The sequence below is a fragment of the Mixophyes fleayi genome, chromosome 4 (assembly GCF_038048845.1).
Source record: "Mixophyes fleayi isolate aMixFle1 chromosome 4, aMixFle1.hap1, whole genome shotgun sequence".
Taxonomy (NCBI): domain Eukaryota; kingdom Metazoa; phylum Chordata; class Amphibia; order Anura; family Limnodynastidae; genus Mixophyes; species Mixophyes fleayi.
The window spans coordinates 162,365,512-162,385,772 of NC_134405.1; the positions used below are offsets into that span (position 1 = coordinate 162,365,512).

Genomic DNA, 20,261 nt, shown 5'->3' on the forward strand with positions numbered 1-20,261 from the left:
AACACCATTAGGATAGGTTTCTGTGTAATTATGCATAATGTGCAATCTCTGTGTAAACCCTCACAATATACTTCCTGATGGGAACATTAAGCTAACTGTGCATAGTAAGGAAAGATAGCTAGAAACATTTTCACTACAAAGCTGTTCAAATCAACAGTGTTGTCATTCTATTGAATGTCCATGGCCTGGTATATTATAAAGCTATATCTGCAGACATTTAAACTAATAAAGTGCAAATCTAGATCCAAACACTGCACTAAAGTTACTGTTTTCTATTACGGTGATATTCCTTTTATATTTAGGACTTGTTTTTAAAGTACAGTATTTTTCCAATATAGATGGTAGCCAGTGTAAATGTTGCACAATATTATATCTCTGTACACTAAAGAAAAAACGTTGATTGGAAAGCTATGTCATAAAGCTGCACTACCACCTCTGGAAATGATTTTACCAACGTACCCCTCACCCTAGCCAGAGCATTGGGAACTGGTACATGGAGCAGTTTTTCCCAGGGCTCTGACAGTTCTCGAATATGCAACTGGCAAATCCAATTTGATATGCCAACATAAAATGGCATTGAATGGGAGGTGGGATTGGGAGGAACAATCACAAGCCATATCTCTTGATTGCAGCTTGTGATCGATCTGCAAGCATCCCCCGACATTTGTAAAATATTTTTCGTAGATGATAGTACAGCGTTAAAACAGAGCAAGGCATCGTGTGTCAATAATAGCTTTCAAATGTATATTTAGTATATAACATGTTGTTATAGGGTACATTTATCTGTACGCGTATTGCAGTATTGCAAACCTACACTGGTGCTAAAAGTTTGTGAACTATTCAGAATTTTCTGAATTTCAACACAATTCGACCTTTTTAAAGATGTTCAGCCAAGTCTTAAAAATAAAGAGAACCCAATAAACCAAAGAGCGCCCCAAAGGATATACTTTTACATTGCTTTGTTGAGAAAAGTATGTAAACCTATGCTTTCAGTAACTGGTGTGGCTCCCTTGAGTAGCAATTACTTTAACCAAACCTTTATGGTAATTGTTGATCAGTCACAAACATCTCAAAACAAAATAGCACTTCCCATAGGCGCTAATGTTGAAATCACTGGAATATGTAACAACTATATAAATGTCTTTGCTTGGAAATTATTTTGTTATTCCCATATAGGTATGCGTGTAAATATAACAATAAGAAGATACCAAAGTGGTTATATGCCAACACAAAAAAATTAAAACTGATTTTCGACCATTTAGTCCATATGTCCACACAAATTGTCCCACAGTGTTTGTTTCTGATGGTGGATTCTTATGGAACATCACTGATCAGTCCATAACAGGATACAATTTTCTCCCATAGAACATCCTCTTCATGCTCATCATCATCACAAACATCTGTTTGGAGGATTTTTGGTCCATTGCTCCTTACAGAATTGCTTCAACTCTTGGATGTTGGCTTTTTTGCATGAACACCCAGCTTCAGGTCCTGCCACAACATTTCGATAGGATTAAGGTCTGAGCTTTGATTTGTCCATTTCAAAACGTCTTCTGCTTCAACCATTTTTTTTTTTGTAGACTGACTTGTGTGTTTACAGTTGTTGTCTTGCTGCAAGACCCACCTTCTGTTGAGCTTCTGTTCATGGGCGGATACCTTAGCATTCATTTCTCCTATGTAACTTGCTGATTATGGCTTCTTAAATTATGACAAGCTGTCCTGGTACCGTGGCAGAAAATGGCCCCAAACCATGATCCTGCCACCAATGTTTTCCACTGCAGTGCTTGGGTTTTCTCCAAACATAACATTTCTCATTTAAGCCAAAAAGTTCTATTTTAGACTCCTCTGTCCACAGAATTTTCTATCTGTAGTATTAATGCTCATCCAGGTGCTCTTTAGCAAACTTTAACTTTAGTAATGTTCTTATTGGAGTGGAGTTGCTCTCCTCCTATGCACACTATTCTTATTCAATGTTTGCATGATGGTGGACTCATGAACAGTGACAATTAGCCAGTACAAGAGAGGCCCGCGGATCATTTGACAGTACCCAGGGATACTTGGTGATCTCCCAGAATATTATAGCTTTGCTCTTTTGAGTAATTTTTGCTGGACGACAACTCTTGGGGAGAGTAACAATGGTGTTGAATTTTCATAATTTATACACAGTCTTCCTGACAGTGGATTGGTGAAGCCAAAAAACTTTATAAATCACTAGGTAGCCTTTTCCAGGCTAATGAGCATAGCAAACACTTTTTCTGAGCTTCTCCAAAATCTCCTTTGATCGAAATATGGAATGTGTTTATAAATCTGTGTGGTGAAGACCAGTGTTTGATAGTGAAGACTCATGTTTGTTTTTTAAATAGGGAAGGGTCATCCAAACATACACCTGATTGTTATACCATTGATTAAACTGACAATCCCAGAGGTTCACATACTTCTAATGTTGGATCTTTTGATCAATAAATGAATGCAAAAGTATATTGTGTTGTTTTGATGTATTGGGTTCTCTATCTATTTTTATGACTGATGATCTGAGCACATTTATTTATGCAGAAATTCAGAACATTCTAAAGGGATCACAAACTTTCTAGTGCCACTGTAAGGTTATTCTCTTGAGCTTTCGCCACACTCTTCAGCTGGGAAGGAGCAAGTGGAAAGATGAATAGTTATGTGATGCTATTTAAACATTTATTCTACTTTGTCAGATAACAGCTGCCTGCAGCACAAACATCCATTTGTTTTCTACTGCTGAAAGATGAAAAATATATTCATGTTAAATAAGCAATAAGAACCATTCTTGCCAACACTTCCAGCTCAACAATCTAGAAACAATATACTTAAAAAAAAAAAAATACCCTCAGGAATTAGCCATATCGCAACCTTGCAAGACACAGGGTCTTTGCATCTGTCTTGAGGATTAAGGCGGAATGCCAGGAATTGTTGTCGCCTTTTATGAATCGTTCAGCATTCTCTCAGGAGTGCAGTGAAAAACATGAAACCTATTAACTGGGTTTTTATATTTAGTTTAATTGTTTTAGGAAATAAGGGTCCTAGAATAAACTAACACACTTCATTTGTTTCACTTCAAATAGTAAATCACAATAGATCATATCTCTTGCCTAGAATTGCAGAACAAATATTTTTAGTTTTGTTGTTGTGGATTTTGTTTTTGTTTTATGTTTTTTTAAATTTCATTTTGTGTTGTAACATACCATAGATCAAAAGCTTATTTTAAATTAGCAATAGGGGATCAAAAGCTTATTTTAAATTGGCAATAGGGAATTGCACTTATTTCATTTCATATGCTATATCATACTTGCCAACGGGAGACTCCCGCATTTTGCGTGAGTCTCAAGGACTCCTGGGAGAATGTGGCAATCTCCCGGATCTGCCCACTTCCTAGTGAAGTGGGCAGAATTAGGTCCAAAACGCCGCGATTCACCACGTGAACATTACGTCACGGAGGCGAGGCCAAAATGACGCGATTTTTGGAGCCCCGCCCCATGCGGCCACCTTCCCCGGCAGGCTCCCGGATCATACTTGCCATAAGTTGGCAAGTATGTGCTATATGTCCTAAACCGGGCTATGCCTTGTCTTTCTGGAACTGAAACTATGTCCTTATCATCCCTTATACAAAGTAGTATAAATGTTTATTTGCCTTGTATGGCCTTTTAAAAAAACACATATGTAATTATTAGCATTGTGTGAGTCAGACAGGGTAAATTCCACTAATTTAAACGTTTGTGTTAAGAAAACTGACATTTTTTTTCAAATAAATTCCCTTGAGTTTGCTGCTCCCACACCTTTCTGCTGAAGAAGGCGTCCTCAGGTTACCTCATTATAGGCAGACTTCTGGTTCTAAAGTTGCTGGCGTCTGTTTGCTCATAATGTGCTTTGTACAAATATGTGTCTGATTCTTGACTTGAGTATTAGCCTGTAAATAATGTGGTTTTTATCCCATTATAATCATATTACAATGTAAAATGTGTGCTATATTAGCTGCACACAAGCCACTATTTAACAGCCAAAGAAAACCTTGTTTTCAACCTACAAGAAAACATTACAAGTAGGGAATAAAAAGTGGGAACAAGGAGAGGTAGGTGATAGTGACTACATTGTTCTAAGAATGGATAATATAGATGGACCAAGTCCTCAAAGAGCTTTGGATAGACTGTTGTACAGTAGTGGCTTACAATGACAAGTGTGTACTTAGTTCAAAGGTAAGTTAGCGGCTTGTGTGATTTAAAGTCCCATTACCCCATTATTTCCCTTTTCGCAATTACACTAATTGCTGTACTGATTTTAATGACAGCGCCCCTCCCCCCTTTATCAAATGTAACTGATCATGCTGGGTCTGAGCAGGTGAAAAAAGTATTTATTACATTTAACATTAATGAAGAAGGGAAGTAAGGGGGAATGAGAAGAGGGGGTAGAGACAACATTGTCCAAATAGTAGAAGAATGTCATCCAAGGTGTCCGCAAAGATATATCCGACTGGAAGTGACCTAGAAAGGAAAGTGCTATTGCTGCTGGAGATGAATGATAGGCTATTACATAAATTCTGCACCAAAATCTTTTCATCTTAGGGCAGGTCCTCCAGGAAAATTGTAAACACAATTTTAGGGGCCTGTTTATAAAAAATATGATTATAGTGATGTATTAGTGCTGCTGTTTACTGTGTTTACTGCTAAAGCTATGTAACTTACTTACTATAGAGTAGCGATTTCATAGAATTTGAATCACTGTCCATTGCAGAGATTTCGCCTGGGCAGCTGAGTGATAAATGGACTTGGGTTTCCAGTTTCAGTTTCTTCAAACGTGTAGTACTTGGACCTCCACAGAATTTGGTCGCCAACAGGGGCAGTACTGGCACTAGCAATCTCTAATCCATTACTTTGGCAAAAACATCTGTTATCGCCCAAGTATAAATAGTCCTGTAAGTGTAAAAGATTATATATATGTATATTATTACTAAATTTGAAAAAAAGAAAAATAATGTATTCTTTTGTAGTGTAATCTAGCTTTAATAGAAGTGTCAATTGTTATTCTTTTTTCACATTTATCCATAAGGAACTATAATTCTGACCAAAAATCTCTCAAATTAATGTCCCATATCTCGGCTCCCATGTGCCTCCAAGCTTCTCAACAGAATTGTCTACACTAGCCTCACACACTTTCTTTCCTCACACAATCTATTGGACCCTCTTCAGTCAGGCTTTCATTCTTAATACTCCACAGAGACTACGTTGACTAAGGTTGTCAACAATATGATAACTGCTGAATCTAAAAAGCCATTACTCACTTCTCACCTCCAGTCTGCACAAGATCTGCTTCTCTCATCCACTCTCATTCTTATTACCTGCTCCCATTCCCAGTTATAGGGCTTTTTTTTGGGCTGCACCCACTTTGTGGAATTCCTTCCCATCTTATCCTCACTAGGTCACCCTATTACCACCCTTTATACAGTTCACACAAGACAATAACCCTTTGATCAACATTCCTGTGTTACTGGATCATATAGTGCATTAAGCTCTTTATACCTTTGCAATATGGCTGGACCAATATGCAATATGTAGCACTTATCCTCATGTATGAAACTCCCATTGTCCTATAGATTGTAAGTTTGCAGGCAGGGCCCTCTTACCTCCATGTCTGTCTGTATTACCCAGTATTGTTTTATTACTGTGTTTGTTCCCAATTGTAAAGCTCTACGGAATTTGCTAGTGCTATATAAATAATGACAATGGTATTTAAAATGCTGCTACACAGTTACCCCTGAAGAAGTCCTTTAGTACTCAAGTATGAAATGTGTTGGAAGAATTTTCCCACAGAAAGGCAACTGAGAGGTTCATTTCTCCCAACATTGTCCCTGTTTATATTGAGACTGTGTGCTCCCTGCTGCTTCACAAAAAAGGGGTATGTTGTCAGTGTGGCTACATCGAATTGGGTGTGGACCTATCACTGCTGAAGCACCAGGCCATTCCCAACCCCCCCTCCCCCAATCTCGAGAAATACCCCTGTAGAGAAATACCTTCTAGCAGGACAGTGGAACAATCCCCACAAATCTGGACTGTTCTGCCTAAATTAGGACAGTTGAGAGGTATGTAAATGTGTTCCATTAATAGTACAGTGCAAGAGCCAATCTGTGAAAAGATGAAGCCCTTTTGCAGTAAGAAAAAAAGCTTTCTCTGTTCTGTTTTACAGCGGAGCCAAAATGACGTGATTCTCAGTGAATCGCGTCTTTGCAGCTCTAATGCTGCCCACTTCACTACTCTTACGAGAGAGTTGGCAAGTATGATATATATTTGCGTGTGTGCATTGGCCCAAACTAAGTGTATGATGCCACAAGACTGTATTTGCACTGCACTTTTACGTTTGCAAACCAGTTCTTTTTCGCGTCTATAATGTTGATCATCCTTTGTGGTGGAACTGCATGATCAAATGGAATTTTATTTATTAATTACATTTCCAGTTGCCACAGGATTGCTGATCTTTCATGAAAGGTTATAGATAGCTGACATGCATATATGTAGTTAAATCAATCATTGTCTTGCTTAAGCTGTGAATGGGTTAAAACAGGGATTACCCACCAGTGATATATACTGTAATTAAGTTTCCCCACCACGCTCCACACACACTTTGCTTCTTATCGGATATGCAAACAATGGGAAACGGAGGGGCTGTCTCTGCTCTCGAACAACATTCTTACTAGAGATGGTCACTGACCCCCGTGTTTTGGTTTTGGATTCGGTTTTGGATCTGGATTACCGTCGTGTTTTGGTTTTGGTTTTGGTTTTGCAAAACTGCCATTGCGTGTTTTGGTTTTGGTTTTGGTTTTGTTTGGTTTTGTTTTGCTATTTTTTTGGAAAATCCATGTTTTTGGGCCTAAATTAACCCAATTTAGTGCTCCAACTGTTTTAGAGACAAGTAATCTAATTGTTGAGGTAATAAATCATCCAAAAAAACAGTTTAATTCTTCGTTGGTAGGCCTATTCTACACACAAAACAGATTGTCTTCCTCTCCATCTATGCATATTGGCAATGCAGCCATCGTCTTTGAATGTATATTACACCCTACACTTATAGTTAAATATGTAAAGAAATGGAAAAAGCCAGTTTGGTTTCTGTCTCTCAAGGCCCCCCTCCACTTGTATAAAATACTAATAAATTCAGCCGTTATATACTGTACAATATAAATTGAAATGGACAAAGGCAGTTTGGTATCTGTCTGCATCAGATCCTCTCTCCACTAGGAGTAGAATAGAAAACTTTTCAGCCGTTATATAATCTAGAATATAAATAGAAATTGAGAAAGGCAATTTGGTATCTGTCTGCATCATAATCATCAACATCATCATTAGCGCCCTCGTCGCCTACACAAATCTCCCCCTCATCCTCTTCTAATTCCAAAGTGGCATCCTCAATTTGGGTATCACCGGCTACACTCGGGCTATTAAGGCACACATCAGCAGAATGCTCACGATTAGACATCCCACTGTTGGATGGACTCTCCACAGGGATTGTTGTCATTTGTGAATCAGAGCAAATATTCTCCTGTAATGCCTCACTGGTATCTTGCAGCTCAGCTTTGACGCGTAACAGTAGTTGTGCACCAATTGTAGGCTGGGTAACTTTTTGGGATCTGCCACTAATAGCCAAAGGTGAAGGCCTCATTCTCTCTTTGCCACTGCGTGTGTAGAATGGCATGCTTGCAATTTTTTTTTTATCGTCACTTAACTTTTGCTCAGTTACACTTCGTTTTCGCTTCAATACAGTAAATTTTTTTTTGGTTTTTGTTTTTTGCACTAATTTGAAAACACTCTGTTGTTTGACATCGCCTTGGCCAGATGACGTACTGGGAACACTAACATCAGGACTGGTGACAGAACCTGGTTGCTCATTTAGATCATATGTGGACTGCTTTGAATCCATTGCGTAGATACTGCTGACAGATATGACTTTTGACAGCCAGAAATATTAATGCACAATTAGAGAGGACACCCCAAAAACACTGAGGAGTGCTTAAAATTATTGAGTAGATACTGCTGACAGATATGACTTTTGACAGCCAGAAATATTAATGCACAATTAGGGAGGACACCCCAAAAACACAGAGGAGTGCTAAAATTTATTGAGTAGATACTGCTGACAGATATGACTTTTGACAGCCAGAAATATTAATGCACAATTAGAGAGGACACCCCAAAAACACTGAGGAGTGCTTAAAATTATTGAGTAGATACTGCTGACAGATATGACTTTTGACAGCCAGAAATATTAATGCACAATTAGAGAGGACACCCCAAAAACACTGAGGAGTGCTAACATTTATTGAGTAGATACTGCTGACAGATATGACTTTTGACAGCCAGAAATATTAATGCACAATTATGGGGGACAACCCAAAAGCGCTGGGGAGTGCCAAATATGAAGAAAAAATAATAAACCTCTATCCTCCTCTCTGCACTAGCGATTTTGGTTAGAGCAATTGCAAGAACAATATTGTATTCTTTCTCTGTCCCTGCTCTAATTAGCCTATGACTACACCCTGCTCTCTCCCTCTGTCAAATGGCGATGGATTGCTGTGGAGGCGTGTATTTATAAAGTTGAAGTATCGCGAGAACCGAGTCCCGAGATCCGACGACGTCACAATGACGTTCGGCCTCGATTTGGATTCGGAATTGGCGGGAGAGTACCGAGCTGCTCAGCTCGGTACTCGGATACCCAAAGTTCGGGTGGGTTCGGTTCTCGGAGAACCGGACCCGCCCATCTCTAATTCTTACTGCTTCATGACATTGATGGGGACGAGAGCTTCCTTCTCATAGCCAATTGGGGACCTTGATGGCCGTGGTGGTGTGTAATACGCAAGGACATCGCCTGTACCTGCTATTTTATATATGAAGTAAGAAGTGGAGGGGAAGGAGAAAAATGGAATTACATTGGCAGGAGAGGGCAGGGTGGCAAGCATGCCAGGCTAAGATTTCTCACCCTGCAAATTGAACCCATCTCTGTGCACCCCACCACAAGCACTGGATTAAATTATTGTTTTTTTGAGCTTTTAGTTTGTATAGTACCTTATGTATCACATTGTTCTACCTGACATAATTGTATGTTAAAATAATAGTAATAATAATTTGCAAACATTTAATAAACAACCAATGTATCCGCTAGACATTACTGCAATGTGCATGTAGTGCCGTCGGCGAGATTTAGGAATAACTACTGGAAACAAATCCAGTATAGGATAATAATCAACAGCTACAATTGGAGCTGTAGAGAGAACATCCATTATATACTGAGAGAGCCATGAAAAGCAGACTTATTTGTATGAGTAATAAGCAGAGGCATATTTTAATCTACTACTCTTGTGCAAGAGGATGTTGTTGCCAGGGGATGTTTTATTCAGTAACTTTTGTTATTTATTTATTTATTTTTAGCTTTTCTCTTGCATTTCAGATTGATGGCTGCAATATACCCTTTTTTTTTTTTATAATACTGGAGTTTCACGCATAGTTCTTAAGTAGATTCGTTCTGCTCTGAACATGTTTTATTAATATTGACAGCTACTTGGCCACATTTTATAAGGAGAAGTGCCAAGCGTTGTAAAATATACATCACCTTCAAGCCATAAAGTTAAGCAGAGTGCAACAGCTTTTGACAATTGGACAGGACATAGCAGTAAACAAAGCTTTTATATCTGTATAATCTTATTCCGATCAAGTCATCGCTGGCATTTTTTTTTTTTTGTATTTATTTTCTACAAATAGCATCTCGGTAATCAATCCATAAGCCATGAGAAGTCTAAACGTCTTTCACATATTTCTATTGTATAAGATCTCTGCTCTGTGTGTGTACATTTATTTTTAATGCAATTTTGCTCCATTTTAAAGCACAAATTATAACCGCAGTCAGAACCAGGTATAAGACATGAGGGTCCTATAAAATTCATTATGACATATTTGCAGAGTTAGTGAAACATTTATAGCTTTTAGAAATGTTTGAAGCTCCATGGAAAGAGCATCATTGAAGAACTATGGAGAGATTAAGTTCTCCAGCACCAAGAGCTGAAGTGGGTCTGATTTTTGTCCCTTGAGGGCTGCTGATGTTGGTCGGCAGGCTGCCATATTCTTAACTAAAACCGTTACAAGACTAGATATATTAATTATTTATATAAAATTGTTTTACTTATTTATGTGATTTAGGTTACATGTAGAATGAGCAATGCTCGTGATTAGAGAAGGGAAAGTTTGAGAGCATGAGAGAAACTTTTGTATGTGGCATTGGGTGTACAGTAGCGGAGTAACAGAAAAGCAGTCCTTAGTAAAACTGAGTGATCACTGACGGTGAAGTAAGTATGAAATGGCCTACTGTTAGTAGAGATGTTCACTGACCCCCGTGTTCTGGTTTTGGATCTGGATTAACTTTGTGTTTTTTGGTTTGGTTTTTTTTTTTGTTTTTGTTTTATGTGATTTTAGCAAAAAAAATAAATTTTGTTTTTTTCTTTCCCTACATTATTATTAACCTCAATAACACCAATTTCAAGTCATTTGCAGTCAAACAGGTCACAATATTATTTTCATACACTTTCAAACAAAGACTGCAGCGACCTGTCTGGATGCTAAGCAACAGAGCAATGACACAAACACATGGCAGTTCCTAGCACATCTAGGTAACACTGCCACACGGAAGTGGCAGAAAAGACAAGGAGTGCAAAATTGAATTGTCCTTGGATCATGAAATTAATTATGGTTCATGTGATCGCTTCACCTGTTCCTTGGATAACTGTGGTAATTCTACAGCTAATACATGGCGACGAGCACTGACCTCCCCCCCCCTGGAATGCCTGCTTTTATCAGACCTAGACCAATCCAGGGTGCCAGACGATGCACTAAACAGAGCCATTGTAATTCACAGCAAAAAGCAAGTTCATCACTGAGCTTCGAATGAGCCCCAATTCACAAACAATTATAATATAGTTAGATACCTTTGCCGAAAAGTGCAGGTTACAAGCACTTTGTGCAATACTGATGAAACAGCAGCAAAGTGGAAGGTAATACATATACATGTCTATTTAGACATCCATGCTTACATTACTTCTGCAAGCAATGCTGTTCTTTGTTAATAAAACATATGCCTTAAATACCATTCAAAAAAATGAAAAATAATACTCCACCATTCTTTGGATGTTGATAGTTGATAGAAGGATCAGGTGGAGTTACAGCAAAGGTGTCACTGATTCTGGTCAATTCTTTTACAGTAGACAAGACCAGGGGGTAAATGTATCAATGTCCGGATTCTTCAACTCCGGCGAGATCGGCGTCTTCAGCGCTTAAATTTAAAGCGGCGCTGCCTTGTAAAGGGAAACTTCCCAAGTGGGATAAGCCATGTTGCAGTGACATCCCTTAGTTTTTGTAACGGATTGTCAGCTGTATGCCTCTTAGTAAAGCCAGTGATACACAGTGTAGCCTGCCTCTGAAAAATGTGATGTACTTGGGTACATGCTGCTGCTGTTCCTGCTGGTGAAGGCGAATCACCAACCCAGTGAGCTGTCAGTCATATAATCTTTAGTTTGCCCAGTTCCGCTTGTCCACATATCTGTGATTTGTGTACAGGGGGTAGAATGGCATTTTGTAGCCCAATAATTACATTTTTACTAACCTTCTGGTAGAGGTGAGGAATAGCTTTTCTAGTAAAATGGTGTCATGATATAATCTGGTAACGGGGACACAAGACTTCAAGTAATTGTCTAAAACTAGCTGCATTAATAGTGGATATTGGACGCAGATCTAATACTAGCATAGTCACCCTGATGTCTGTGATCCGCTTTGCGACTGGGTGACAGCTTTCATTCACTTGCTTCCTCTTGCAAAGGATTAACAGTCAATTGTTGTAAAGTACTAGTAGTCTTCTTCCTGATCTGCTTCTGGGATGAAGATTCACCCCCAGCAACAGCAGTGGGACTAATGCTCAAAAATTCTTCTGAGGAATCTAGGATAGTGGAGTCATTTAGCCTTAGCAACTTGGATGCAGTACTAACTTCGATCGCTTGTTGTGTTTTTAGCACAAGTTTCTGATTTTCCCAAAAGCTTGCCATGAACTTGCTTCAAATGGCATTACATGGATTAGGTTTATAGATGGTTAAGGTCCCTACCTCTACCGACTGTGGCTTTGCAAACGCTGCAAATGGCTAGACAACTGTTGTCAGGATTTGGGTAAAAATAATTCCACACATAAGAGGTGGATTTTTTGGTCTTATGTCCAGGCATGACAATGGCCTTTTTCTTATCACATGCAAGAACTGCTTCCACTGTTGAAGGACTTACACAAACAACATCATCCTCATTAATGCCCTCGTCAGCTACACAAATATCCCCCTCATCCTGTTGCAATTCCAAAGTGGCATCCTCAATTTGTGTATCACCGGCTACACTTGGGCTGTTAATGCACACATCTGCAGAAATGCTGAAAGGGGCCTTCTTTATGGGTACACTATCAGACAGGTCAGGAATACACATAGCACTTGTGGATAGACTCTCCTCAGGGATTTGTGTCATTTCTGAATCTGAACATACATTTTTCTCTAATGCCTTACTGTTTTCTTCCAGCTCGGCTTTTACATGTAAAAGTATTTGGACAACACTTTTGGAGTCCAAATGAAAAGGTATTGCTTGGTCATGACTGACATTACAAGAAGATGCCTCACTGACAGTTGCAGAACTAGCACTCATAGAGAAAGGCAAAGGCCTCATTCTTTCCTTGTCACTGCGTGTTTAGAGTAGCATGTTGGCACTTTTATTTTTGTTTGCTGATAATTTTGCCTGGATTACAGGTCTCTTTTTCTTAACCAAGGTAAAAGGTGTTTTTTTTTTCATTTTTGTTTCCCTGACTTAAAAACACTATGCACTTTAACATAGGCTTTAGCAGAGGACGTAGAGGGATTACTATCGTCATGACTGGAGCCAGAAGCTGCCTGGTGCTCCTGGTCTTCTGTGTACTGCTGTGAATCCATTTTGATAGCACAGTACAATGTGACTGCAGATTAAGAACACCACTGCTAGCCCTATTATTTCTATTTCAGCAATGACAATTAGCAATGGAGCTCTCCTGAATGTCACTGGAGACTTTGAAGAACACTGCTACTTTCCTGTTTGTTTTCTACCTATGACGCTGCCCAACTGCACTAGAGACTAGCGAGAACTGTGCTACCCCTTCTGTGTCCCTCTGTGAAATGGCGCTGGATCGCCGTGGAGGGTGGTACTTATAGAATCTAAAACTTCCGAGATCCGATGACGTAACAATGACGTTTTGCCTCATTTTCAAATCCAAGGGCGCACAAAAGTATCGAGCCGGCTCGGTACTCTGATCTGCTAAGTTCGGGTGTGTTTGGTTTTCGGGGAACCGAGCCTGAGCATCTCTAACTGTTAGTACAAAAAAAAAAAGGAAAAAAAGAGAATCCCTTACTCTAAAAATTTATTTTGACGCTTTTCCTGCTTTGTGTGCAATATCATCAATTTTAAACAAGGTATGATCTGCAACCGGTTACTAAAATATCATTAACCAACTCTAATGGAGTATGTACTCTAAGCTAGTCCTTTATAGTTCCTCCACCACCCGTTTTAGAAGTCCATTGGCTCCCCCTTCTCCAGAGATCTCTTTACTCACATCTCATTCCTCTGAAGCTTCCCCACTGGCGACAAGCTACATCTTGAACAGGAACTCTGTATGGACTTAGACCCAGTTGGATGCAGATATCTTTTCAATGCCACTATATCCCCATTTACTAACATTTATGGGTGCACTGAACGTACCTTGATGGAGTGTCAGTCACACACAGGTGGAGACCATAATGGACCTTGCAACTGCAAATATTACTCTTATGTTGGATGATATCTATTTGTTCATATCCATGTGACTATGGTGATTCACTGGCTACATTAACAGTGTGTATGACTGTGTAGAACTTTTGCTCCTTGCATTGTTGGATAATTGAAAGTGTGCATCTGTATTTTACCATTTGTTTTTTATGGGATTTATACAACAGGGGCCTGATTCATTAAGGATCTTAACTTGAGAAACTTCTTATTTCAGTCTCCTGGACAAAACCATGTTACAATGCAAGGGGTGCAAATTAGCATTCTGTTGTGCACATAACTTAAATACTGACTGTTTTTTCATGTAGCACACAAATACTTGATAGCTTATTTGTACACTGAAATTTAAAGTTGATATTTGTGTGCTACATGAAAAAAACAGTCAGTATTTAAGTTATGTGCACAACAGAATGCTAATTTGCACCCCTTGCATTGTAACATGGTTTTGTCCAGGAGACTGAAATAAGAAGTTTCTCAAGTTAAGATCCTTAATGAATCAGGCCCCAGATCTGTCCAATATCAGAATTTATATATGAGATCTGAAATTATAATTCTATGAGGTCACAAAGGTCTAAATTATGAAATGGTTTATTATGTTTTATATGTTGGTTAGATATTAATCTGTAAATCGCATTCTTTTTTCTGCACAATCGGCCTGATTCATTAAGAAAAGTAAAGCAAAAAGAAATGATTAACTTTGCACCTTGGCAAAACCATGTTGCGTTGGAGGGGGTGCAAATTTAAAATGTGGGACAAATTTATAGTTTGGATAGAGTATGTCCTAGATCAACTTTTAAAATTCAGTGTAAAAATAAAGCTATCAAGTATTTGTGTGCTACATGAAAAAACAGCCAATATTTAACTTATATGCAAAATCATAAACTAATTTGCACCCCTTGCTTTGTAACATGGTTTTGTCCAAGATCAAATGTACTCCATTTTTTGCTTTGCTCTCCTTAATGAATCAGGCCCAATATGTTTTATATTTGTCAATTTTTTTTTATTTCACTATATACATGCAGTTAATGTTTTATTTGTATTAGTGTACTCGCAATATAGAGGTTGTCAACCTCTATTATATAGTGCTGGCATGATTAGTTTTTTTTGTTTTTTTTATTATTTGAAATAGATTTAGTGATTTAGTGCCTATAGACTATTCTTTTTGCCAACATAAATTTAGGTAAGGGAACCCTACAATATTTCTACAGGGATGAGGTTAGTTTAAGGGGGAAAACAAGTAAACTTTTGAGTTCTTATTAAATATTTTTTTATATTCAACCTGCGATTTTTTATTGTTTTTGTAATATATCTGCTGGTATTTTAACCATATTTTACTTCTTATCAGGCACTACAAGGCAGCCTAAAGAAGGGGAGGTGCCTGGTGTGGATTACAACTTTATTACTGTGGATGCGTTTATGGAATTAGAGAGAAGTGGAGCCTTGTTAGAGAGCGGTACTTATGAAGGTGAGTAAAGAAACCTTTGTTCTTAGGAGCCAACTTATTTTAATATGGCCATGAAAAGTTGAACGCATGTTCCATCTCTGTTTAACAAAATTTGAGTTTTAGTTAAATGTTTGCCATGCTTGAAATAGGGCTCTACTTACCTTGATGGTAATAATGTTTTTCATTTAGCTTGATAAATTAGAATCAAGGTAAGCATATATTAAAAAATTTATTAAAATAGTTGTCTACTACTAAATACAAGGATAAAATGCAAGGAGGAATTTTGTAACATTTGTAACATTGACAAATGTGTATGTAAACCTATCCATTTCGTGGCAGAGGTTGCGATAATTTAATCTGGATGTAAGCTTGTATGTTATGTTGATGGAAAATATAGTATTTTAATATCAGCCTTGTTATGCTCCAAACAGTTCTATGCAGCTTCCTTCACTAGTCAGAAATATTGATGTGACTACATTGGAATAAAATATGTCTGCTTATATCAAAGCCTTATCTCATGTAAATTTAGTTATAAGGCTATTTATTTTGACATATAATACTTTACTTAAGTTATGGCTGCCGTTCAGAGTTGTAAAAATGTGATTTTCATTGATATTAATAGGGCAGAAACATAACAGATAGGAAGGCTGCTATTTTGGGTGTTTTACGTGTAGAAATGATACTGGTGGCCAAATGAGTGGATTACTTTGCCAAGAGAAGATGTGTATAGCGAAAGGAAAAAAAGGGCAGGAACTGAGTATTGTCGGAGCAGAGAGGAAGATGTAACAGAGGTGGAGATGAAGAAGGAGCTGTTAGTTGACGAAGTGGTGAACAACAAAAAAAACAAAGGCCAATGAATTGAAGGGTGTTTGGGTTAAGAGGGTGATCATTTGTATCAAAATCATCAGAGAGTTCCAGTAGGAGGCGTAAGGAGAAAAGCCCTTGGACATTGGCTTTACAAAAGTGACCAACAATTTACTCAGTCTCTGTGGAATGCTGGGGTTGAATCCAGATTGCAGAGGGGCAAGTAGGGAGTGAGTCTACAACCAAATAACACCCCCCATTCTCTTCTCTATTTCTTCAAATAGCTTGGAGGTAAAGATAGAACAGAGATTGGGCAGTAATCAAAGAGAGGTTGTGTTAAGAAATGGTTTCTTTCAAGATTGGAAAGGTGATGAGTACACATTTGAAGGCAAAAGGGAACCTGCCAATAGTGAGAGATTGAAGGGGTGTTTAGAACGGAACAAATGGGGGGAGTGGAGAAGTTAAAAGCATGAAATCAAGTGAATAGGTTGTGGGTTGAGAATATGTGCAGTGCAGCATCCCCATCTTCAGTCACAGGTTAGAATTAATTCAACATAGGTGTGGGAGTGGAGAAGGGCCTAGCTGGTGTTTTTCGTTGATTTGACATAAGGAGATATATTATGTAATAGTGCCAAACATGTCTTTTGAAATAGGTGGCAAAGTCATCAGCTGTGAAGAAGATAGGGTAGGTGATGAGAGGCCAAACAAGTTGAAAGAGAGAAAGGGCATAAGGTGAAAACTGGGTAGAGCTGAGAAATAATTGCAGTTTATTGGGAAAGGACAGTTTTGTAGGGGAACAGCATGAATTGATGGTGAAGGAAATCTGTAATTGGAAGAAATCTCAGTAGTCCAGGATAATTTTTTACATATTACAATTTTGCTCTGTTTGCCACGGTTGAGGTTTCAATAGGTGGAGCTGCTATGTCTACAACCAAGTTGAAAGTACTTTTGTAAAAAAAGTAGAGAGAGGATTGGTTGTAGTGACATTGAAAAGTGGAGAGAGTTAATGTCTTGTAGGTGTATTTGTGTGTGGATCTTTGTGTAGGAGGTTTCCACGTTAGGTTGATGCTAAAGGTCAGTAGGTGGTGATCAGAGAGTGAGAAGACAGAGTTATAGAACTTGGAGATGGGGCATGAGTGGGAGAAGACAAAGCTGATGATGTGGGCACCACAGTGGTTGGGAAATGTAGTCAAACATGAATTTTATAATTTTGGTGTAGGTGACTTTAATAAATAAAAATCCTTTATTTCCTAGTTAATAGACACAGTTAATATGTGTAGGGAGAAATAAAAGTAACTCAAGTTGGGATCAATAATATGCATTGTGTTTGGAACCAGACTAGATGGAAAGATGTTAGTAGTTACTAAGAAATATGTACATCAATAGCAGAGAAATGACATAAGCTTTGGAATCGGCTTCAGAACAAAGTGCTAGGATAGAACAGTGCTTCAGACATCCATCATTACAAATGGATCTATTCTGCTGTGCTAAGCATGTTATTGTGACAGCCTTGATACTTCATTTGAAAACGTGTTCATTATATTATCATATATCATTAAATATTATGTCATCTATAAATCATTTGTGCCCCAAATTTATAGGCAAAATAATGCATTTTCACATGTATGCATAGAGCATGTTCATCATTATCAATGTTTCAATACAATTTTTACCAAGCAGATATAATAAATTCATACCTATCACTTATGGGTGGGTGGATATTGGACGATACACTCCTGCTCCAGCATAACATGACACCTGACACCTAATCTTATCATATCTATCTTGCTTCCAACAAATCATGTATGCCGCAAATGCAGTAAGTAGTTATAACAAAGACAAATTACTAAGAAGATCAATAGGTGCAACACGTCTCCACTGGAGTTCTGCTGTTCTAGCTCTTTATATGCTTTCCATTAATTCTACACTCTACATACTTCCTTCTCCAAGCTCTAGAAGAGTACTGAAAAGGACAGAGCATTAGCTAACTAAGTGCAGAAAAAGACAAGTTCACTAAGACTAAAAAGTGAGTACGGTTTATTAGACTAATTAATATACAGTAAATAGGTAGGTGAGCATGTGTAAAAAATAAAGAATAAATTAGTTAATCAGTAGTGCAAAAAAAAAATCCACATCCCTTGAATCTCTCCTCATTTAATCATAAGGGAGGCATATCCTTGTGGCATAAAACCATCATGGTCACCACTGAAGAAAAGACACTGGCTATTCCAACTACATGGGAGTCAAATATGCAAGTATCTCTCTCACGTGAGGATTGGAACAAAATCTTTCAGAATATATTCAAGATGGTCAAATGCATAAATAATTCTGAGATGCTTATAGACATTGTTCATAGAGTACACCAGTGATGGGCAAACTACGGCCCATGGGTCAGATCCGGCCCACTTAGAGGTTCTATCCAGCCCGCCAATATTTTAAAAAATTTCATTAAAATTATTGGGGCCGACCCTGTGTGTCAGAACCTTCATTTTTATGCCTTCCCAGCTATTTCCTCCATTACACTTCATCCTCCTTCCTAAAAGGACACTTCGTATGTCAATCACTCAAACACCTGCCCGCCCCCTAATGGCTGAAAGTCATGTGAGAAGAGATGGGCTGGGCCATATACTAAAGCGGATTTCAATTGGCTGCTGTGTTGTCAGTTAGTGGCTCACCAAAAAGACGGATCTGCAACAACCTGCTGAAATAAGTGCTGTGTCTGTACGATCGCTGCACTTAGAGGTAACACTGCTATATAACACCCTCCCGTCCCATTCAAAAAATTTGTATTATATATTTCAATATTTGAGTTTTTTAATAAAATATATTGGACCGCCTAACGTTTTTCTTTTTTATTTGGCCCGCTCCTGAAAAAGTTTGCCCATCACTGGACTACACTATACTCCTGATAAGCTCCACAAAATTTGGCCTAATGTATCTAAATTTTGTTGGAGACATTGTGGTGAGATTGAGAGCTTAACACATATTTTCTGGAGCTGCCCCTCATTGTAAAACCTATGGATAGAGGTTTTTGACGTAATCTATTGGTCACTGACAGAAGATTTCCTTTTTCACCTGAATTGGTCCTACTCCATCACTACACACCACAACTCCAGTTGCACAATAGATATGTAACTTGTCATATCTTAATTGCAACCAGGTCAGTGTTGGCTCAATACTGTGAAAACCCAGTTCCCCACCTATTTCTAAAATTATCTCCAATATCCAGTGGAGCCACAGGAGGGAAACCATTGGGTTTAAATACTCCACGTCAACATCCTCTTGCTTGATCAAATAGAAGCAAGGACGCTATAACTATTTCGGGCACCTAGTCTCACCACATCCTAATTTTGTCATGTAAAACAGTGTTTGTTCAACATTTATTCCTTAGTTTTAGATGTGTAAGCATTTCTTGTATTACTACTGTTTCATGTGTATTTCTTTTCTTCCACTCTGTTTTCTTTTTGTAATTATAAGGTTGGTGATATACACTATATGGACAAATGGTAATATACACTATTCAGACGCTTGACCATTACACCAACAGGCACTGTAATGACATTGTATTCAAATACATACACTTTAATATTGAGTTTGTCCCCCTTTTGCAGCGATGAAGGCTTCCACTCTTCTTAGAAGGCTTTCCACAAGATGTTGGAGTGTTTCTGTGAAAATTTGTGGCCATTCATTCTGTAGACCATTTATGAGGTCAGGCACTAATGTTGAACGAGAAGGCCTGGCTCGCAATCTCCGTCTGGGCCAGTCAAGTTCTTCAACACTGAACTCCTCAAACCATGTCTTTGCAGTCCTTGCTTTGTGCACTGGTGTTCAGTCATGTTGGAATAGAAAAGGGCCTTCCCCAAACTTGCAAAGTGGAAGCATAGCATTGTCCAACTTTTTATGCTGAAGTCAGGGGCGACTGGACTTGGGGGGCATGTGCCCCCTGGGCCGCTCGTCCACATTACATTTTGGGTCGGGGGGCACAACACCCGCCCGTTACCACAACACTATTGACAGAGAGCAGGCGCATCGGCTCTCTGCTTACTGCAGCGTTCTGGTATAAAAGAATTACGTCAGAACGCTGCCAGAACAGAGGAGTCAAGAAGAAGCAGGAAGAAGCTACAGAAAGAAGCCCCAGAGCA

At 38.6% G+C, this 20,261-nt stretch overlaps 1 protein-coding gene across 9 annotated transcripts in view; it reads left to right on the forward strand.

The window, feature by feature from the left end:
- Positions 1–20,261, forward strand: part of MAGI2 (membrane associated guanylate kinase, WW and PDZ domain containing 2) — a 768,432-nt gene that overhangs the window by 427,383 nt on the left and 320,788 nt on the right. For all 9 annotated transcript variants that reach the window (XM_075208713.1, XM_075208714.1, XM_075208715.1 and 6 more), the window contains one exon: positions 15,217–15,336. In XM_075208713.1, coding sequence (XP_075064814.1) covers positions 15,217–15,336 — 120 coding nt within the window. The remainder of the gene's footprint in view (positions 1–15,216; positions 15,337–20,261) is intronic.